At 48.4% G+C, this 21,059-nt stretch overlaps 8 protein-coding genes across 8 annotated transcripts; 1 reads left to right on the top strand and 7 right to left on the bottom strand.

Moving 5' to 3' along the window:
- Window positions 1-79: 79 nt before the first annotated feature.
- On the top strand, window positions 80-1,012 carry EDB93DRAFT_1240927 (anaphase-promoting complex, subunit 10-domain-containing protein; the record flags this gene model as incomplete). The annotated part of the gene is made up of 6 exons (XM_041451819.1): window positions 80-200; window positions 271-394; window positions 449-509; window positions 561-739; window positions 788-889; window positions 940-1,012. 6 exons carry the CDS (start codon window positions 80-82, stop codon window positions 1,010-1,012), a joined length of 660 nt encoding a protein of 219 aa, XP_041306980.1.
- Window positions 1,013-1,534: 522 nt separating this feature from the next.
- EDB93DRAFT_1240928 (tRNA synthetases class I-domain-containing protein) lies at window positions 1,535-5,617 on the bottom strand (the record flags this gene model as incomplete). Its single annotated transcript, XM_041451820.1, has 20 exons — window positions 1,535-1,708; window positions 1,789-1,967; window positions 2,016-2,127; window positions 2,178-2,381; window positions 2,434-2,589; window positions 2,640-2,767; window positions 2,818-3,196; window positions 3,249-3,419; window positions 3,468-3,626; window positions 3,675-3,756; window positions 3,814-3,917; window positions 3,970-4,188; window positions 4,240-4,328; window positions 4,379-4,493; window positions 4,545-4,664; window positions 4,715-4,796; window positions 4,842-5,006; window positions 5,058-5,280; window positions 5,329-5,493; window positions 5,551-5,617. 20 exons carry the CDS (start codon window positions 5,615-5,617, stop codon window positions 1,535-1,537), a joined length of 3,093 nt encoding a protein of 1,030 aa, XP_041306981.1.
- An 856-nt stretch (window positions 5,618-6,473) lies between these two features.
- Window positions 6,474-9,431, bottom strand: EDB93DRAFT_1149530 (P-loop containing nucleoside triphosphate hydrolase protein). The gene is given in 13 exon segments (XM_041449629.1): window positions 6,474-6,629; window positions 6,648-6,697; window positions 6,748-6,901; window positions 6,952-7,008; window positions 7,061-7,086; window positions 7,735-7,820; window positions 7,869-8,122; window positions 8,173-8,473; window positions 8,519-8,617; window positions 8,664-8,887; window positions 8,940-9,188; window positions 9,241-9,334; window positions 9,384-9,431. The coding sequence occupies 12 exon segments, from the start codon at window positions 9,241-9,243 to the stop codon at window positions 6,567-6,569; spliced, it is 1,566 nt and encodes a 521-aa protein (XP_041306982.1). The 5' UTR covers window positions 9,244-9,334; window positions 9,384-9,431; the 3' UTR covers window positions 6,474-6,566.
- On the bottom strand, window positions 9,330-10,494 carry EDB93DRAFT_1286133 (P-loop containing nucleoside triphosphate hydrolase protein; the record flags this gene model as incomplete). Its single annotated transcript, XM_041454504.1, has 7 exons — window positions 9,330-9,823; window positions 9,873-9,948; window positions 10,005-10,033; window positions 10,090-10,152; window positions 10,227-10,270; window positions 10,334-10,414; window positions 10,464-10,494. The coding sequence occupies 7 exons, from the start codon at window positions 10,492-10,494 to the stop codon at window positions 9,575-9,577; spliced, it is 573 nt and encodes a 190-aa protein (XP_041306983.1). The 3' UTR covers window positions 9,330-9,574.
- A 318-nt stretch (window positions 10,495-10,812) lies between these two features.
- Window positions 10,813-14,148, bottom strand: EDB93DRAFT_1321325 (uncharacterized protein). The gene is made up of 6 exons (XM_041454934.1): window positions 14,036-14,148; window positions 13,370-13,981; window positions 12,731-13,318; window positions 12,564-12,681; window positions 12,027-12,514; window positions 10,813-11,980 (listed from the first exon to the last, which is right to left on the bottom strand). The coding sequence occupies exons 1-6, from the start codon at window positions 14,036-14,038 to the stop codon at window positions 11,033-11,035; spliced, it is 2,757 nt and encodes a 918-aa protein (XP_041306984.1). The 5' UTR covers window positions 14,039-14,148; the 3' UTR covers window positions 10,813-11,032.
- A 28-nt stretch (window positions 14,149-14,176) lies between these two features.
- On the bottom strand, window positions 14,177-16,459 carry EDB93DRAFT_1149547 (PLP-dependent transferase). The gene is made up of 10 exons (XM_041449630.1): window positions 16,204-16,459; window positions 15,953-16,139; window positions 15,589-15,896; window positions 15,484-15,542; window positions 15,383-15,426; window positions 15,232-15,335; window positions 15,091-15,184; window positions 14,849-15,036; window positions 14,588-14,796; window positions 14,177-14,531 (listed from the first exon to the last, which is right to left on the bottom strand). Exons 2-10 carry the CDS (start codon window positions 16,107-16,109, stop codon window positions 14,291-14,293), a joined length of 1,404 nt encoding a protein of 467 aa, XP_041306985.1. The 5' UTR covers window positions 16,110-16,139; window positions 16,204-16,459; the 3' UTR covers window positions 14,177-14,290.
- EDB93DRAFT_1149548 (uncharacterized protein) lies at window positions 16,460-18,196 on the bottom strand. Its single transcript, XM_041449631.1, has one exon. It carries the CDS (start codon window positions 17,814-17,816, stop codon window positions 16,806-16,808), a length of 1,011 nt encoding a protein of 336 aa, XP_041306986.1. The 5' UTR covers window positions 17,817-18,196; the 3' UTR covers window positions 16,460-16,805.
- Window positions 17,892-19,477, bottom strand: EDB93DRAFT_1086696 (kinase-like domain-containing protein; the record flags this gene model as incomplete). Its single annotated transcript, XM_041445990.1, has 4 exons — window positions 17,892-18,595; window positions 18,663-18,779; window positions 18,967-19,189; window positions 19,250-19,477. The coding sequence occupies 4 exons, from the start codon at window positions 19,475-19,477 to the stop codon at window positions 17,892-17,894; spliced, it is 1,272 nt and encodes a 423-aa protein (XP_041306987.1).
- Between the last annotated feature and the right edge of the window lie 1,582 nt (window positions 19,478-21,059).

Genomic DNA, 21,059 nt, shown 5'->3' on the forward strand with positions numbered 1-21,059 from the left:
GACCATATAGCCAAGTATTATCGAAGAGTAACCTGAAGAAGACAAGTCACTTCATACACTTCAATGCTGGACGTTAAGAATGGCCACTACTAATTCGAACATTGCTTCAACCACAACTGCAGGACCGTCCACGACAGCGGCGCCAATCGTACAAAGTGGTCCGCAAATACCAAAGGATGGCCTCCCTCTCATGCACCCAGGTTCGCTCTAGTTCTTTGATCGTGCTCAAATCAGCCTGTGAGTTAGTGACGCTCATCCAGCTTCCTGCAGCTCGCACGCCCCCTGTACTACCTTGGCCAGACATTGGACACCTTGCCAAGTGGTCAGTTTCTTCATACAAATTTGGGTTTGGCGCAGAGTGCCTTAGAGACGGGGATCCCGATACGTTCTGGCAGTAAGCGTAATCTCACTTTGACGTGCTCAGCCCGACTGAGGAGGTGTTGTCCAGTTCTGATGGCCCCCAGCCTCATTTTATTACGGTAGAATTCCCTCGCAAAGTGGCAATTCAGGTACAGAGACGATTTTGCATGTGTCACCAGCGTTGACCGAAGTTAAAACAGAAAATAAGTATCTACCTTAGTTGGCCTCAGGATGACTCGTACACTCCATCGACTCTTGCTATTCGTGCAGGAACTGGTCCCAGCGACCTCCAAGATGTACGGGTCGCTACTTTGGAGAAACCGGACGGCTGGATAACGTTTGATGTTTCCTCTGAACCTGACGAAGATGGAAACTCGTTGTGAGTTGTTTTTGTAATGCTGCTTGATCATCATTAACCCTCCTCTAGTAAACCTGTACATGCGTACGTGCTGCAAGTTATCGTAGTGCAGAACCACATGAGCGGAAAGGATACCCACATACGAGGGTTGCGTGTCCTTGGTCCTCAGGAGTAGGCACCTCAGACCTATCTGCTGAGTGTGGCGTTGACACGAGATTCAGAGAAGATGCCACTCATGGCGATCCTTTCCCTTGGAAGTCACCGGACTTCAAGATGTACGAAAGATTGCGGTGAACAGTATATATACAAACTTGGATCTCTGAACATTCTTTCCATGAAAAGCGGGCTAGACCACTGTACTTTATAAGGTCTGTGCCTTTCCTAACCTTATGTGCAACCATTGGCTAACTTTTGACGTGGAAAATGGGTGGTCGGTAACTGACATGCTACCAAATCTATGAGCATACAGCGGAATAAAGATATGACAAATTGCGCGAGGTGGGCTTCAAGAAATAAGAGGTCGATAGAACGAAGAGGATTATCAATGATGATGAATGCAGATGCAGATATTAAATTGGCCAATCTCGGGCGGATTTTGAGGGCGCCCATTACTGAGAAGTTTTCACTGTTCAGAGACAAGTCCATTTGTCCTGCCAAGATGCTCAATATGATATTTCAGTTCCTCCTGTTATTGTGCCTAGATTACTACTCCGCTAATATGTACTCTAAGAAATAGCTAACTTCGCGAACATCTCTCGGGATTGTTCTAAAGTTGTACATTCCGTCTCGAATGTTTTTCTCTGTCGTGTTCAAGAATCAAATGTTAGCAACATTGTGGATTTGGCGGTCTAAAGAGAGCAGCGTCACCTTCTCGTCATTTGTTATTTGCACGACAGATGGCACGGTCTCAGCATAATCTGGCTGTGAGATAATCTTCATGATCTTTTCCAGATTGAGGCGCGCAAGCGTGAGTTTCTTGTCACACTTGGCCTATCTCGGCGTCGAGGTCAACAAGTCCCTTATAGTAGCATGAGTTAGCGTCCATTCACAACACAGGGGCTACTACACACCTTGACCAACACGTGGACTGTTATGGTGGAACTTATAACAGCTGACCCGCACCCTGCAGGAAGGGCTTTCACGTCCTCGATAACGTTCACAGCACTGCATCCCTTGATCAAAGTGATCATAGCGTGCGTCTGCGAGCTGAACAACTGGATCTCCTTGTTTGTCTGGGAATGAACAAATACTGGTAACATGTCAGTACTAACCCCTCAGTTAAAGTACAATAAGTCACGTTGGATATTGGACTGGAGGTTGTAAGATGCAGCAAGCGACCTAGCTGCGCGCACGGCAGATAGCACGACATCAAAATCTTTTTCCTCTTCGGAACTGACAAAGTCAGGATCCTATATCGATTCAGTAAAAGTAAGTTTGAATGACAAATATGATGACCCACATTTATGGGGTAAGACGCTACCATGATGGAGGGGGTGGGGTCTGTCGGACGCCTTGGCAGTCGCTGCCATAGCTCCTCGGTAACAAAGGGCATAAATGGATGAAGTAGGCGCAGACCGTGATCCAAACAGGTATATAATGTCTGCTGGGCCGACCTACGAGTCTGGAGGGGGACCGATGCGTCAGTCAAAGGTTTCATCGCTTCCTGTGAACAAAAATGTAAGATCGATATACATTCAAATCTAAAGCAGCCCCACAATATAGACGTCGCAAAGCTCGTACAGCCAGAAATTGTAAGCCGACGTAGTCGCAGCCATGAAATTGCGTTCTTGGAGCTGCGAGTTGATTTGTGTCGCAGCTATATTGAGCTTGTGTAGAATCCAGCGTTCCACAAGACTTTCATTTCCGGTTGGCTTGAGAAGTAATGTAAACCAAACAACTCTTCATCATACAAGCAGCATACCTTCGCAGATGCCTCTGGCGAAAAACTGTCATCGAGTTTGAGCATTGCAAACTTCGTGGCATTGAAGATCTTGTTGCAGAACTTGCGGTATCCCTCCACTCGCAAGATTTCCAGGTTGATATCCCTGCCTAAACGCAAACTCAGTTGTGTATAGTTCGCACCGCGATGGTTACTTTACCGCCGCCTGAGTATGCGCAGAGAGCAAAACGCAACCCATCCGTACCACATTCCGGAATGCCCTTCGGGAAATCCTTCTTCTGACCAGCTATTGCCTTGAGAATCTCCTTCTCATCGAGATTACCTTCATACAATTTCTGGTGGAGCTGCTCAAGTGGCAGCCCGTGGATGACGTCGATCGGGTCAATGACGTTGCCAAGCGACTTGCTCATTTTGCGTCCATGAGCATCGCGAATCATCGCATGGCAAAGTACTTCAGAAAATGGCATCTGGCCGGTAAGATAGATGCCCATGAGGACCATACGCGCCACCCAGAAGAAAAGAATGTCCCAGCCTGTTTCAAGGATACTGGCAGGATAGTACTGAGAGAAGTCGGTAGTCTGTTGGCGGACGATTAAGACCAGTCAGTTTACTATGTATAATACACCGTGCCTTTTCTGGCCATCCCAGGATTGAGAAGGGCCACAGCCCAGAGGAGAACCAAGTATCGAGCACATCTTCATCTTGCTGAAGTGTAAAATTCTTCCCATTTGCAAGGATTTTCGCTCGCTCGGTTGCTTCTTCCACAGTCCGACCCACAACCCAGTTCTTTCCATCGTTTCTCTGCATTTAAGAGTAAGTGCGTGTTGGACTGATCCTTGAAATACGAACATCGACATCTTCTCCCTCAATTTGAACGAAATAGGCTGGGCATCGGTGACCCCACCATAATTGCCGTGAAATACACCAGTCCTGTATGTTTTCAAGCCAGCGATACCAGTCTGCTTCACTCTGCTTGGGACCAATTGAAAGTTCGCCTGCCCTCGTACGCTGCAATGATCATTGAAAGAAAGTCTAGTGAGATACAGCATGACCGACCTTGACTGCTTCTGCAGCAAGAGGTTGGCAATTTACCCACCACTGAGGCTTCAAGACAGGCTCGATGATGTCGCCTGATTTACTGCAGGAACACTACAACTTAGTTACCAATCGACTTGGAATCGACTCGGGCACGTACCTGCAAATGGGGATCTGCATGGCATTGTCCTTGGTTTCGACAAACAGGCCCAATTCTGTGAGTTTCTTTATGACCTCGCGCCGAGCGTGGAAGCGTTTCATCCCCTAAATGATATCTTTCGCTTAGATCATGGTAGAGTTTTCGGCACAGGCGAACCTTAAATTGCTCTCCAGCATTTTCATTGAACGTTCCATCATCATTCAAAATGTTGATGAAGTCAAGCCCGTGACGGACACCAACCTCATAATCGTTCGGATCATGAGCCGGCGTGATCTTTACTGCACCAGTTCCAAACTCCTTATCCACATTTTCATCGACGATGATGGGAAGACGCCTGTCCAAGAAAGGATGAGTAGCAAACTTGCCATGAAGGTGCTACAAACAAATCTCAATGTTGAGTGTGATTTTATTGATCACAAGTATTACCTTGTATCGGTCATCATCTTGATGTACTGCAATAGCAGTATCGCCAAGCATTGTTTCCGGGCGGGTCGTAGCGACGACAATCCGCTCATCTATTGATGAAAATGAGAAAACAATGGCATAGACATCAAATAGAACATACCAGATCCTTCGATGTGATATGCAAATGAGGTGATGACACCAAATTCGAATTTTTCCTTTGGGTCATAGCCTGGGACGTTAAGCAAAGTACGGCCCAAGAGTTGTTTTTGGTCCACCTATATAACACAACTTACGTCATTTGCCAACGGATGAATTCTTAGACTCACCTCAAGGTTCGAGAGGGTAGTGTTTAACTGAACACACCAATTAACAAGTCGATTGGCGCGGTAGATGATGCCATCCTCGTGGAGCCGACAGAACGTCTCAGTAACAGCTTTTGATAACGACTGGATAACAGTCGATCAGATATGTAAGAGATGCTCAAAATTACACCTACAGGATTCATGGTGAACGCGACACGGTCCCAGTCACAACTTCCTCCAAGTCTCCTTAATTGATCGGTGATGCGTGCTTGGTAGCTAACACGATGTAAGAGAATGTTCGATCAGAAAGCAAACACGTACTCATTTTTCCACTCCATCACCTTGCCCAAAAACACCTCTCGACCGAGATCATGTCGGGTCTTGCCTTCCGCTTTGTATAACCGTTTTTCAACAACAGATTGTGTCGAGATTCCAGCGTGATCAAAACCTGGGACAAAGAGGGTGGTTTTTCCGAGCATCCGATTCCTATCGTCACTGTGAGCATAACGATGATATCAGATACGGATTCATATTTACCAACGTATTAAGCAATCCTGAATAGCAATGGTCAGCGCGTGACCGATATGCAAGCTTCCGGTGACGTTTGGGGGAGGCATCGGAATCACAAAGACGCCCTCCTTTTTAGTATCTCCATTCTCCATGGTCTGAGGCTTGAAGAAGCCTTGGGCCTCCCACCAATCGTACCAAGCAGACTCGACTGCGATAGGATTATACCCACTTGCCATCGGTTGAGACATATCTACACATTGTCAAGAAAAGAAAGTAGAAGGGTTTGTTTAATACGCACCTTTTTTCTCGCCCTTAGGAGTGGTGTTTACAAACGCAGGCTCCTGCTCCTTCTTCTCTTTGTCCGCCTTCGCCTTCTTTTCGCCAGCAGGAGTGTTAGTAGCTTGCTTGAGATGTTTAGCAGCAAGCTTCGCCTCTTTCTCTAGCCTCTTGGCCTCCTTTTTCGCTATATTCGACAGCCGATCAGATTGCCAAACTATTAGAGTAACAAGGATCTGCTCACCTGCACTTTTCGAAGGACCGTCAGACTCGGGGGTGACCAAGCCAGGATCGTTCGGAGTTGTTGCCATTGCTAAAGGTCGAATGGAATATGATCGGTGTATCAAATGAAAAGAGAGGCCTCTGACTTTCTGAGTGACTAGGTATCGATGCCTCGCTATAAACATCCACCTCTAATCAGAATGACTCAAACAAGTGATTAATACATTACGTAACAAGGCGCTGCTAAGCACACTCATGTGATCCGAATGCCTGAGAACATCCCTGAAACCACCCCTCCGGCGCATAAAAGTCCGGGGCGCACTGCGGCAAGAACGGCGGCAAAGCTGGTAGCTAACAGACGGCACGTCGGACATTAAAAACACCCTCGACATTCAACTACAGCACCAATACCCGATACCTCCAGCTCACTTCAATGCTTCCTAACTAACAATCTATTCTTTATCAACTATTTACATGACAATACCATGTTGCTTCGATCACACTGCCCACCATATCCAAAGCCCTAGTAGCTAGCCATGAGTGATTACTAGCAACCCACCCTCTCCTTTGATACCGCCCCGCTTGAACTTTACTGGTAGAGGTAGCCCACACCCACTGGGGCTCTGGACAGTAACTATTGGGGAGCGGTAGCTGAGACTCATACGAGGTCCATACGAAAATAATAAGGAGTGATAAGATTAACACGTACTATTAGACGTACCTAGGGTGTTTTGAAAGTCCGCTACCTGGCCGTTTCTTGCCGCCGGACTGCGGATATATCCGCCGTAGCGCCGTAGTTTGCGCCGGACAGGTTTTAGCCGGAGGGTTGGTTTCAGTGACCTTTTCGCTGAGCGCTGATTAGTGGAATTACATTCTCCCCAAAATATTACCTGTTGTTTGAGCTGATGTCCCGCCCGTTTTAAGTTCTTAGATTATGTCCAGTGCTGTGACCAAAAGCCAATGAAGAAGTGGCAACAGAATCATGATTAAGAGGGATATGGGAGATATTTATGTGTCTGGACCAAGAAGTCGTCAAGCCTACCATCGATCTCTGCCACCGCCATATTCGCCGTGACCACCACCTCCCCCACCGCCACCACCTCCCCCACCGCCACCACCACCATATCTTCCACCTCCACCACGACCGCGACCTCCGCCGCCATAACGACCTGAATGGCAAAGTCAGCACATGAAACATATGGACATACTGAGGACTTACTGCGACCACCTCCTCCTCCACTGTACATGGCCATTTCCTCTAGTTGTTGTGGAACATCGGCCTTCGCCTCGCGCAAAATGGATATCAACTCGCGAGCAGACTTCGAGTTATCGGTGGTAAAGTACGTGTATGAGGTACCTTTCATTCCGGCACGCTACAGAGAGTCAAGACAAAGAATTGGTAGGTTGGGTGAGAGAAACTTACCCCCGTACGACCAATACGATGGATATAATCTTCGCAGTTATTTGGGAAGTCGTAGTTCTAGAGTGAAGTAAGCAGCTGATCAGTAGTAATAGACCACCGCAACACTCACAATCACATATCCGACATCCTTGACATCTGTGATGCCAGCAATGCAATGCAATCGCGTCACGTACAGAACAAGAGAATAACATAGGAACAAACAACATATAGCACATTGCACAATCAATAACATGACAACAATGAAGAGACACAAGCGCGTCCAACATAACAAGGAATAGAGATTGAACGACTTCATACAAACATCATTCATGGCACGTCACAAGATCGGGAGACGTGTAGCATGAACAAAGGGCATCGCGGTCCAGGAAGACAGCTACCAAGCTCGAAGCAGCGGTCATATTGAGAGGAAATATGCCAGGAAGTCCGTGACGAGGGCTCCACATCCGGGACCATAGCACTTTGAATCCCTTTGGCCCTCACTGACGGGAGGACACAGGATGCTTTGGCGGATGGAACCTTGACGACTTGGAATCCTCTCGTGATCACGCGGTTCTGCTATAGCACGTCTCGCTTGAGAATAATTTTATCCCTCAAGCCTGGCTGTAAGCACGGAGGAAGAGCAGTGTCAACCCGTCTTGCTACACGCGTTAGTGAACACCAGAGTCGCGAGCAAACACAGCCCAGATACAAAGGCGGGTCATTGCTACTTTAACCTGAGTGCTCGAAAGCCCTCCCATTTGTAGGAGTCCCTGATGGAGCGCTTGCAAGAAATGGCACACGTACCTAAACCACGGGACGCAACGTCCGTGGCAATCAATATGGGTGAGCGACCCGCCTTGAATTCCCCGAGAACCCAATCACGTTCCCGCCTGTGAAAACGCTCAGAAAACATCGCGGGAGTAACCCATAAAACTTACTGTTCTTTGTCGCCATGGATGGCAAGAGCTGGCCAGCCATCCTGACGAAGGTATTTGGTGATGTCGTCCGCTACGCGTTTCGTCCCGACAAATATGAGTACCTTAGCGTTCTCAGAGCTGATCTGATCAAGATGTCTGATCAGCTTAGCACGCTTCTCGAAGTCACTGCAGACTTCGACAATCTGTTGAATGTTGTGGTTGGCAGTGAGCTCCATAGACCCGATGTTGACCTGAATCATGTCTTTCAAAAAGTCCTGCAAATAGTGAGATTTAATCGTAGCACCATAAAATATTGAACATTTACATTTGCGAGTTTCTGCACATCCTTCGGCCATGTAGCACTAAACATCAGTGTCTGACGATCAGGGCGAATCTGAGACACAATCTTGCGTATCTGGGGCTCGAAACCCATGTCCAACATGCGATCGGCCTCATCCATGACTAAATATGTGACACGACGAAGATTGGTCTTCGATGTCTCCAGCATATCAATGAGCCGTCCAGGAGTAGCGATCACGACCTCAACGCCACGTTGCAGGTCACGAATTTGAGGACCTTTGGGAGCACCACCGTAGATGGCAGTGTTACGGATGCGAGAGCTCGACCTATATACATTAGCTAAAGCCAACACAGTGAGCTGACAAACATACCCAAACTTCGTGCACTCCTGCTGAATTTGTACAGCAAGCTCACGGGTGGGCGCAAGGACAAGTGCGATTGGACCGTCGCCTGGTGCAAGTAGAGGTTGACTAATTCCCAGTAAGTAAAGAATCAGAAAGTGAGATAGACACATACGCATTAATGTGAAGCATGGCGGGGAGAGCAAAAGAAATCGTCTTCCCACTCCCTGTTTGAGCGATCGCAACCACATCTCTGCCACTCAGTGCCATAGGCCATGCTTGACACTGAATGGGAGTTGGCGCAGCAAAGCCTTGTGCACGAATTGACGCCAAAATATATTCAGGAAACCCTGCCTCGTCAAAGGATGTGACGGGTCTTGGGACATTTCGTCCTTGAACCTTCAAAAAATCATCAGCGACCACTGTTGGCGTTCCACAAAGTCTCGCATGCCTTTATTTCTTTGGTCTTCCGAAAGTCTTCCACCTCTCTATCAGTCATAGCTGAAACACGCTTGTCCTCCACATAGAAATTCTTCTCGAAGCGCTCGAGTTTTTGCGACGACCAGTCAATCGTTCTAAGACCACCGCCTAAGCCTCCCATTCTGTCTTCGTAGCCGCCGCCGCCACCACCGCCCCATCCGCCGCCACCACCACCACCGTAGCCACCACCACCACCATAACCACCATAATTACCGTGACTCTGGATAAGGACATCAGCGAAAATGCATGATTTCTAAGTCGGAAAGTGTTACCATAATGTTGTCTATAGCTAAAACTAGAGAATTAGAAAACAAGGATGTTGCGGGGATCCGAAAGCGTGGTGGTTAAAGAGCAAGGAACAAAGAGCTGGAAAAAATGCGTTTGATTTGGAGTAAATAAACAACAATATGCTTACGTGATATTCTTCTAACGTAATAAATAAGTACATAGATATCGGGGCAATACATAAGTCTGTGCTGGGTATATATGTCAAACGTCGTGTATAAACGGCATGAGGGTAATCATAGTCGAAGTTTGAACCTGATGCAACTCCGATGGGCATAATAAATCAAGACATCGTGAGTGGCGTCACATATTCTGCATGCATCACATCACAATGCAGGGCTTTTGGCGTAACCGACGTGAAGCCTTCTTCAGGGGTGGTTCATCTGGGTAGTGCATAAGCATTTGCTTGACAAGTTCTTGGAAGACATCATTAATGTGCCAATCACGCTTGGCTGATGTTTCGTAGAATGGTATCTTCCACAGCGCCACCAGACATTGTATCGTGCTTCTCGCCACTTCTCGTTCTGTGACAAGGTCGAGCTTTGTCCCAACAACAACGATAGGGACATCCTGCGTATAATGGTAGTCGTTGTATTCGGTAATAATCAAGGGCGCTTACGCTGTCCATTCCCTTCACTCGGTGTATCTGCTGCCGAAGGTTGTCCAGCTCCCTAAGACTTGCTTCTTGTGTGAGGCTACAGCGACATCAGTAGGTCAAAAATAAATACAGCCATTTTTTTGTGGTGCTTACCTGAAAACTAAAACAAATCCCTGGCCAGACTGTAGAGAACTGGTGTGAGTTTGAGGCGCTACATCCCAAGATCATCAATATTTACTTTGATATAAAGCTCTTTCAGAGAAGTGAATTGCTCAGCACCGGCAGTATCCAATACTTCTAGCTGCAAGGGAACAGATGGTCAGAAATAACGTCGACGAAAGGGGTTGGGGGAAGTAGGAACACACGCGATCTTACCGAAGTCTTTACACCATCAATATCGAGGATGCGTCGATAAGCTTCTGCAAACAGGATACAGTAAGCCTCTCACGTCACATTGAATTGGACTATCACTGAGGATGCACCTTCAATTGTGGGGTCGTAGTTCTCCAGGAAGACATCCTGAACAAATCGCACGGTCAAGGCCGACTTCCCTACTCCTCCAGCTACAACATATGAAACAATGCAGTAGTCACAAATGAATGGATCACAGACCTCCTAGGACGACGACATTGAAGTGCCTCATATTTTGAGAGGTGGGATGAGATAAGGAGCCAAGGGAAGCACGCGCATCAGTGCGCAAGTGATACAACCTGTGCCAGTGTGTGGGAAGTAATGGAAAGCATATGGACACTAAAATAGTTTCTCAGCAGCAAGGGCACTGAGATACGAGAATCGGGAGAGTGCCAGTACGAGAAGCGAGAACGCGGCAACCAAATGTAGTTAGGAATGAAAATTAATGTGATCAGTGCTAATATTGATGTATTTCGGCAGGTTGAAGTTGCTCGTGTCCTAAAAATTTAGACATGTGAGTGGTATGAGCAACGGAAGCAAAATGTCACATCGCGGTTGATTTGGGTCAATGTGTTTTTTCAAGGTTGTTATACAATACATTAATTGTAATATTTCGAAACGAAGGAGTGACACATAGTAGGAGGCAAGAGAGGAATGAGCCGGGAAAGTGGTAAGAGAGTGCAGTTCAACGTGGCAAGAAATAGATGATGCGATAAGAATTATGAACATGAGATACAGAATTTTGGGCTGAATGGGGTTCACACATCATATCATGTCGGCCAGCCACCTGCAATCCTAGCAGCACCGAAACCAACACGCCCCATAATATTCCACAAAGCAGAAGTGCCATCATATCCGAAGCCTTCGCCCGGTCCTTGCATGCTGTTGAAACTCGACCAAGCAGCGCGGTCGTATATTGTTGGGCCGCCAACAGGCGAATATTGCGTCCCGATAGCTGGCAGACGCGAAGCCATGCATAAAAATACGAGCGCCATAGCCCCGGCGCTGATGAGTGCCTGCCGAGCAGCCCCAGCAAGCCAAGTGTCGCCCTCCTCACCTCCTTCGTTTCCACCCTTGCCGACGACATAAGTATTGTAGATTTTGTAGAAACGGTTTTGACGACGCGGCTGAGGCTTGATCGTCGAGCTGGCAATTAGCTCATCTATCATCTCGCATTCCACACCGAGTTCCTCCTTCAGCGCTTTCCACTCCTCCACGGCGTCGGCTGAGATTCCCCCGGGAACGCCGCGTATTGGTATAGTGATACCTTTGTGCCGGCCCATTAATGCATTATTGACTTGCTCGAGCTCGGTCACGAAGTTGTAGGAAGGAGGTGCATCATTCAAGTGAGGAGTGTCCAGGTGTCCCTTGGGCGTGGGAGGGAGGACAGTCGACGACGAAGACGCGAGTGCCTCGTCGTCTTCCGGGGTGACCTGCGGTGAGACGGACCGAGAGACTTCTGACTCTGGTTCATCTGTTTGAATTTCAATGCTTGATATGATCCGTGGCAATTCTGGATCGGTTTGAATTGCAATGATACCACGGGGAACTTCTTCCGTTTGGATGGAGGACGGGGAAGTAAGAACCTTTGGTTCTGGATGTGTCTGCACTGCACACCCTGATGTATGCTCTGCAGCGTCGTGTTGAGTGAATGTATCAACATATTTCTTGGTTTCTGAGAAAGTGACGATCTCGGCTTTGTTAAGACGGCCAACTTTCTGTTTGGGGTGTCAGATGCGAGGCGCAATTGCGAAGATCACTTACCCTCTTCTTCCGAGTTATGATGGTTTGAATAACGTCCTCCTCCTCACCCTCCGTATCCTCATTCATATCCAGCTCTAATTCATCACCATCCTCCTCATCCTCAAGTCCATCATCTTCGCCACCCCAGCTTTCGCCCATCTTTCCCATGAGCTCAGCACCCAGACTCTTGCTCACACTATTTGCCGCACTAGAGTGCCCGCTTCCGGCAGTAGCGTTTGTCGCAGCATTGCGCATCTCGTCCATGTCAAACCGCATGCGGTCGATGGTTTCCTTGAGCATGAGGTTTTCCTGCTTCTGCTCATCGAGCTGTGCGTGGGCTTGTTGCGCAACGGATAGCTCCTCTTCAAGATGTGCGAGACGATCTTCATACGACGACGCCTCTTTAGCCCACTTCACAGCTTCAAGTGACTGGAGCGCAGCAGCATCTTGGTAATCTTTGATTTCTTGATCCCGACGACGGAGCTGGTTGCGATAGCGTTCGGATTCCGCTACTATGATGTGAGCCACATTTTTTTCGACATCTTAGAGTCAACCTACCACATTGTTCTTGGTATTGTTTCTGTAAGCTTTGGTAAGACGAACGCGCGTTCTCCAAACTTTTCTCCAACTTTGCAATTTCAGACTCCAGCGCCGCAATTTGCGTTGAGTTGGTTCGCTAAATGACATCTATCAGACATTGTCCACACACTTTATGCATTACGCACCTCTTTCGTTCGGAGCTCCTTCTCCTCCCTCTTAGTAGAGGTGAGCTCACTCTTGAGTTCTTCCAAGCGCCCCTGCATCTCATCCAAGTCCATGTCGTGCTCATTCAGCCTGTTCTCAAGTGTCCTCTCAGCCTCGATCAGCTTCCGCCCAAGCTCTGCGTTGGCCTTCTGCAAAGCCTCCAGCCTCTCTGTGTGTTCAAGGGACACAGTTGACGACGTTGCTGACCGTTCAGTAACTAAGCCCAAAGACGACTGGTTCTCGTCATCAGAGTCAGAGTCAGATGCTGAGCGTGGCATGGGCAACGAGGAGAGTTGGCGCGCAAAGCTGTCGCCTTTCTGTGGGTAATCGAAGGACGAGTCTATGTCAGGTGAATGCTCTCCCGAAGAGAGGTGATCCCGGTCTGGAGAGAAGTAGTGGATCCCAATGCTTGTAAAGGGCTGCGACTGTGTACGGGATTGCGGCCGCGCGAAAGGCGACGAAGCAGTCGAGTTGGGGGAGAATAGTCCAATGGAAATGCTTGAGGGACTCGTTGGATTTGAAGGCGTGCGCGTTCGACCGAACACACTGGGACTGGAGGAGAAAGACGACTAATTGCAGTTCAGTTCAACAGATAAATATATGTAGAAAGAGTTGCGCACTTCTGAGTCACTAAGAGCGGGCTGAGATCCTCCATCAATACTTTTGCGTCTGCTGGCAGGTGCAGGGCGCTTTGACCAGCTTGAAGGAGGCTGTGCGTCCAACGGGGTTGTTCGCTGTCGCCGCGACGTATCAAAGGCCGAGCTAATTCCCGTATTGGGCGTCTTGGGCGGCACAGACGGTGGCCGGCTTGTGACGCGTGAAGCTCCTACCGAGCCTCTGCTAGTTGATCGCGAATGGTTAGTGGTGCGAGAAAAAGGATTGCGCCCTCGATCATCGGGCAGCGTTACATCCTCTTCCAATGGCGAATCATTTGGGCTGTCTCGCGGACTGTGTCTAGTCCTCTCTGCGGCGACCTGGAGCAAGATATGAGGCGTAACTTCAATTCCGGGACTGCCTGCAAGGATTTCCTTGAGTGCGCTCATCTCGCGATCGTTGAGCAGGTCGACGCCATTATACGAGTCTGAAAATGCACTGAGTACATCCGGGAGTGCGTCTGCGGGTATCGCTGGTTCTCCTGATTGGACTCTACGTGAATCTGGGTGTCTGTTAAATATGTCGTAGAGTACTTGTTCGATGTCTGATACTGATTGCTTGCTATGCTCGTAGTTCGACTGGAAGCAGGTTTTTAGGTCAGAAATGAACTTCTTAGCGCAGAAGACACGTACCATGATAAGCTGATGATAAGAAGGGGTTTGTAAAATGCACTTACTTTCCACTACTTCAATGAAATTGCCCAAGCATGCTTTGGCTGCCACAGTAACCAAACATGACTTTGATCGTCCACAACACGTGCCAAATACAGTCACCGATAAAATGAACAACACCACGTGACTGACAAAGCACAAAGAACTTAATGGTTCCCACTAAATGGTTTGGACAAAATGCAAGCATCTACGTGTTTGGTATTACGTTCAACCTCTCTACGCTTGTCCTCTCTCTTTCAATAACACAGCTCTGAGGCGCTTCAGCGCTTCATTCACTTGTTCTTCTGTACACAAAGAGAACGAGGCCCTCACAAATGCCGTCTTACGTCCGTTGGGAAGGAAGACCGTGCCAGGGAGTGCAAGCACACCATTCTCATATGCCCTGGTTCGTATAAGATCTTCTGAATCACCCTCATCTACGCCAGGTGCCTGATCTGGTGAGAGAAGTAGCTTGAACCTATTGTAATGACATTGTTAACATATCATCTCGAGCGATTGCTCAGAGGCACAGACCAGAAAAACATGCCCGCTTCAGGGGTGCTCCATTCCGCAAGTCCACCAAGGTGCGTATTCAGAGCAGACTCGAACACGTCACGTTTCTTGCGGTAGAAGTCGGCAACGGCCCGCGTATGAGCGAAGAAATTGATGTAGCCCCACTCCTCGACTAGTGCGAGGGTAATCGCCTGAATGAGTGATGAGGATTGCAGGTTGGCCGTTGAAGTCTGATTGAATGTAAGATACACAGGACACGCAAGTATATTTCCTTGTACGTACATGCAAGTTCATGGCATCAATAATAGGCTTCGGACCCGACGCAAAGCCCATGCGCATGCCTGCGGAGAGGATCTTGGAGAAACTGTCGAACCGGATAACCCGGCCGACCTCAGGCTCATCAAGTTCTAGCTGGAAGTATGACAGTGGCCGAGCAGCTTTTCCAAAGTACAGGTAGAAGTAGGGATCGTCTGGATAAAGGGACGATTCAACCTACTCCGCCAAAAACAAGAAATGCTGCCCACCTTCTAGAATCAAAAAATTGTGTTCGCGTGCAAGTTGCAACACTTCTTTGCGACGCTCAAGAGTCGCTGTCATACCGGTAGGGTTGCAGCCATACTGCAATGTGGTTATTTTGGTCCATAGATAGAACAAATAGAACTTACGGGCACCGTGTATAAGATCTTCGGCTTCGGCTTTCCGACAGGCCAATTCTCCAAAATATTGCGTAACAAATGAGAACACACCCCATTCGCATCTGTTTCCACCTCTAAAATTGACTTAGCATGAGAAGATTAAAACCAGAATACGACCGACCGATCTGCTCGCAGTGTAGGATTTCAAATATTGGGATGACACCACTGAATAGACCGTGATCAGTAAACTGCGGACCTCTCTTCAGACTATCTTTAACTCACGCGTACACTGGAGACTCCACGAGAACAGCATCTCCGGTGTTCACTAAAGCGTTGAGCGCCTGCGGAAACATGAGAACGATCATTCATTTTTAAAAAGCTCCAAACCTTATAAATTAAGTCCTGCGAACCACTGCCAACGGATAAACTCCATCCCTCGCCTGATTTACGGCCATGAGAAAGGGTTTGCAATCCTATGAACCACTCCAGAAGACGAGGAAGACCACCAGTGGGGCCGTATTGCAGGCCAGTCGAAAGATCCTTTCCAGATATCGAGATTGACTGTTCCTGTGACGGGTCCGTGGGGGAGGCAATATTGAAAGATAACGATTTGAAGGGGAACATAGCATCGTTGGGTTTTCCCGCTAGAAGTGATATCACACCTGGCTTATTTTCCAATGGGAACAGCCCGCGAACTGAAGTGGTACCATTAAAACATCACTGTCGATAAGTAACAAGATTAGAAACGAACTAGGACTGGGCTTCCGTGTTTTGGCGGCATCGGACAAAAACTCTGTGTAGAAGTCTGCTGGAAGAGATTTGACGACCTTTTCGACAGCAGGCCCATTAGTTTCAACCGGCGTGCTGACACTAGTTGAGACAAGAATCCCATCGGAGTGTGTGACCATTTTGAGAGAGCTGATTGAGGTTGAACCGTCCTGCAGAGATATTGAAAGCTTGCGTCACAGTAAGGGTGGACATGATGGTGCGCTTGATGCCCACCTTTTTTTGATCAAGATAGCAGTGAACTTGTCCAGACGAGTATGCGATAATGAACTAGCTGATGTGGTCGCGGTGCTGCCAGCAAGGCACCGATCGAGTCATCCCGATATTACTAGCACCTGATGATCTGATCTATTGTAAGTTACATACATCAGTAATACGTCTGACAAGGGCTGTCACGGCGCGGGAAGCCATAGTTTGATCCCTATTAATATTGGAGTTTCAGAGGAGATGATGGGAACAAGTAAGATGAGCACATAATACTTAGTCAGATATCTTTAGATTTACATCGGCAGCTTATTATGTGTAAGAACACGGTATAGATTTCGTGGTTTCCTTGCTCGCCAGTGACGTTTAGCGAGTTACCTAAATCTATGTTGCCTCTTGGAAGGGAAGCAAAAAAGTATAAAATCACAGATGCAGTGGAAATACATAGGTCTAGAAGAAAAATTGGATGTGAGCTTAAGTCAGGAATGAGTGGAAACTGCAGGCGGCCGCCCGCTGGTATGGTGCAGAGGGAGGATGAGGAGTCGTCTAGGTGACAGTCCGAGAGATATCATAAAGTGCTGAAAGTGTTGTGTAGAAAATTGCATGACTCGACTTCAGTGGGCGTCATCGGAGAAGTCAGAAAGAGGTACGGGAGAGGCAGCCGTGACGGAAACAGATGGACGCCGCCGCTTTACTTCAATAGGAACTGTCTCCTCGTCACTCTCATCCTCATCTAGTTCATCGTACATGAGGCTGGTGCTAGCCTGCAAAGCCTCCGACTCCGCTTGGCGATCTCTGTGAGTATCACGAAAGAAACTGGAGTCGTCGTCGAAGTCGTCGAAATCATCCCCGCTCGTCGCGCTGGATTCCGATTCGTATGCGACTTGCTGCAAGGGACTCGGGCTTTGAGTAGCAGACCGAATAGTGAGATGCCGGTTGTGCCCAGAGTCGTGCGAGGGCGGGTCGGGAACAGCTGAAGTCAGGGGAGCGATGAAAATACGTTCAGGTTGTGGGTGTCGTAACGCGGTGGGAGAGTGACAGATTGATTGATTGAGGCCTAAAGGCAAGTTTGACGAAATGAGGCTGCTCGGGTCATTGCACACGCCACCGGCGCCCAAGAACATTGCATCGTCTGGAAGGGGAGTGTTGGCATTGTCTCTACCACGGCTGGTAGAACCTTGAGAGCATGATGCACCAGGTTGGCTTTGGTCAAGTGGAAGAAGCGGCTTGGATTCTCTCTGCCGTGAAGAAGGCCGACTGGACTCGTGCGCCCTGCTCTTGGATGCATTCCGGGCCCACCTCTCGATTGATTCTTCTCTCCTTCCCATGTTCGGCGTTGAGTCGTTACGCACGATGACAGAGCGTGCAATACCACGGCGCTTCCCCTCCTCATCGAATTCTGAACTTGACATTCGCGCACTAGCGCTTTTGTGCCGCTCTACCGCAATGGTAGGCGAGGAACGCACACCGTAATCATCTTCATCAGGACGTGATGACGTGGCACGCGGAGGACGAACGCCCTTCAATAACGAGGATATGCGACGTGTGAGGCGCTTTGGCCAGCCCCAACTGAAGCGCACGGTAGTCATCGCAGTGAGGGTGTCAGACTCCGTGACCTTCACCATGTCAGTCCTGGAGGGTGACGTTTGGCGAAGCCATTCTTGGTGATGTGGAATATCCCGCAGGAACCAAGCGTACTGCTACACGTAAAATGGGAGATATTGGGGCAAATACGCGCAGAATGAAAATTGACGAACCTTTGCTTGATCAAGAGTCATGCGTTTGTTGGAATCTTTTTCAAGCAGCTTGTCAAGAAGATTCATGACAACAAATCCCTCAGACTTTTTGTCCTTGGGCTTCCGCCCACCAGTTGGAAGGTGATCGTAACCCATAGTGTCTTCTGGCTCCCAATCATTTTTGCATATGATATTGTAGAGCATGTATTCGCTCGAATCTGGGGCTCTGAACGGGATTTTACCGAAAAGAAGGCAGTACAGAGTGACACCGAGAGCCCACACATCAATGGCCTTTGTAATCTGCAGCCGCTGGGATGTGTTTGGGCGGACAGTGGAAGAGGAACCTATATGTGGCGCAGACCTCAAGGATGGCAGCGTGGTCGAGGTGGCAGAGGTCGATATGGAGGGTGAAGGATCGCCATTATACTCAGCAATGACTTCAGGGGCAAGAAATGGCGGAGTTCCAGCGCGCTTGGAAAGGTCTGAATCATCCAGCAAAATTGGGTCGTTAGCGTCATCTAGGGCATTTCCACGCCCTGCAGCCGCAAGGCGCTGCGCATATGAGAAATGCGAGACCCCAAAATCACTGATCTTGACCATTTGGCGATCCGCAGTCCAGAGAAGGTTAGCGGGCTTTATGTCACGATGAATAATTCCCTGGTAATGGACTGCGTGTTGAGAAGGAAAGGGAGTGTCCAGATTAGCTTGTGGTAATGAGAATGCCATCAAGCTTACGATATTCGAGGCCGAGTATGACATCGCGGCATATTCGTCGACATTGGTCCACCTGTAATACAGGCTCATTCTGTTCGTTGCGCCATTTGATTTCTCCGCCGCTTAGATATTCCATGACTAGAAATGAGGCTGTGAGTACATGGCTTCCTGACACAAATAAACCTTCCTATCATACTGTTTCCTAGACTGCAGCCACAAGGTCATAATTTCTCAGCTGAGATGCTCACCCATGGCCTGTAGTCAGGAAGTAGATAGGCGGCGCGATTCTCCGAGTCCACGGAAGATAGCGAGACCAGATGCTTACCCATGTATATCCGATCATTTAGCTTGTCGTCGATGACTTCCAACAAGCGAACTACATGTCCATGACGACATTTTTTCATTATCGCAATTTCTTTTCGTATTTTATGTTCAAGGCTTCCAAGTTTTTCTGTAAGTGGTGTGTGAGACGACGCAGGGATGTTTCGCCTGCGGAGCATGTTCATCTTCTCGGCGCGTGGGTTATTACGTTTGACAGCCTTTATGGCCTGATGGACGTTGTGTCAACAAGATCGGTTCAAAGAAGTGGGGAAAGAATGACAACTGACGAGTTCGCGACGATTCTCCGACAAGTCCCAACACACCCATACTTCGCCATGCTGACCCTTCCCGACTCGGTGGCCGCGCAGATACTGGTTCACTATAGGCCTGCGGTCATCATTATACCTGTAGCGTAGTTCAGCTGTCATCCGAACGCTGCCTGGCGGATCGAATGGGAGTCCTGAGGGGTCTTCTGCAGCATGCACACTGCTTGCTGAGTCTATGTCGGAAGACATGTTGTTTGAGGACTCATGAAGTCCTTTGCAAAGAAATAAACTGCAAATCAATGGAACGGAAATGATTGTTGAATAGACTGGAAGACTCTGGAAGACGAGGAAAGGGAGAGGAGATCAAACAGCGACGCTTCAAAGAAACTGCAATCTAAAGCAGCGTATAACGACCAATTTGAGATGTGTTTGACCCCGGACACTCCGTAATGCAACAGCCTTGTAGATTACAGATTTCACGAACTACATAGCATCACAAATCTGGATGGTAAACGTTTCGATGACATTAATGCAGCCCTCCACAGCCCTAGTGCCATCAAGGTACAACCCTCGATGCTAGCGTCCTTTTGCCGACCGCTTATCGTATCCTCAACGAGGACAAACACATTTATTTTCCTCTTTGACGTCTTTCATAACCTATACCCATACAAATATGTCAGTACAAGGTGTCACGAGAAGTTTTAAAATTCGACCCTCCCTGAACCCTCAAAGTTCAAGAAGAAATGCGAGGAGGCTGTGATGCGGTATCTTCGAAAGGAACCACAGATCATAGTATCCAACGCCCGAATTTTACACTGAGGCGGCTTCTCACCTCTTCGACGTGAAGTCCGCACCCCTGTTTGAAGTGACACGTCAGTTAGATCTCAGCCTATCATTACAAGAGAGGGTATGTGTAAATAGACAAAGTTTGCAGGTCCAGCCTGCGATCTCTCAATCCCATGATACTTCCGCCCTCAGCATCCGCGGAAGCACCGTAAGCCATCTCTGTCAGCCAATCACCATGCGCATCGGTACATCGTGCGTGCATGCATGCGCTGCCGCCTCCAGCCGGGATACGCAACATCGCCAAGGAGACGATTGCTTACCTTCCAGGTAGTTTTGCCGCATTTGTCACATTTGACTGCATAACACATATCGACGAGGACGGATGCTTCTTGATGACCCATTATAATCTTGATCGTTTACTGAAGAGGTAGGTTAAGGTAATAAAGTCACTGCTAGGCGTGTGATAGACAAGTGACACTGGCGTGAGTTACATCATGATGTCGGTCAATCCCTTCTTACCTTTGATCTGACAGCAGAAGATGCCGCACGCGGTGTGGCGAAGCAGTGGCAGAAGTGTGAGAGTGATTCGCGGGAGCGTCTTGCCACTCTTATCGGTCTTCATCTTTTATACTCGTTGGAGCTCCCTCCTGACATATTCGGCCATCTGCGCCAAATCAGCGCTCACATAAGCAAAGATAGGCAAAACCTCAACTCTAGGCCAGGTCAAATTCATAACGTCCTCCACTAACTTTTGCAATGAAGATGAACTCGAGGGAAAACAACATAACGCGGGACGTAAAATTAAACGCGTCACTTTCGCGGGGATTTGTTGTTGACATTGGCAGGTCGGATTTCCGCATTACTGCAGATTACTGCCCAGTACCAGGCGCCCCATTTACCCCAAGAAGGTCAACATATTTAATAATCTCACTCAGGGTCGTACTTATCGGCTGGGCCTGGAACCGCCGATATGAACTGCACGCGAATGATCTACTAGACTAAGCGATCACTTTGCTCGTACGTACCCGCTTGCTAACAGCCTGAT

This window comes from Suillus bovinus (genome assembly GCF_016758785.1).
Source record: "Suillus bovinus strain UH-Sbo-P2 chromosome Unknown EDB93scaffold_33, whole genome shotgun sequence".
Lineage (NCBI taxonomy): Eukaryota > Fungi > Basidiomycota > Agaricomycetes > Boletales > Suillaceae > Suillus > Suillus bovinus.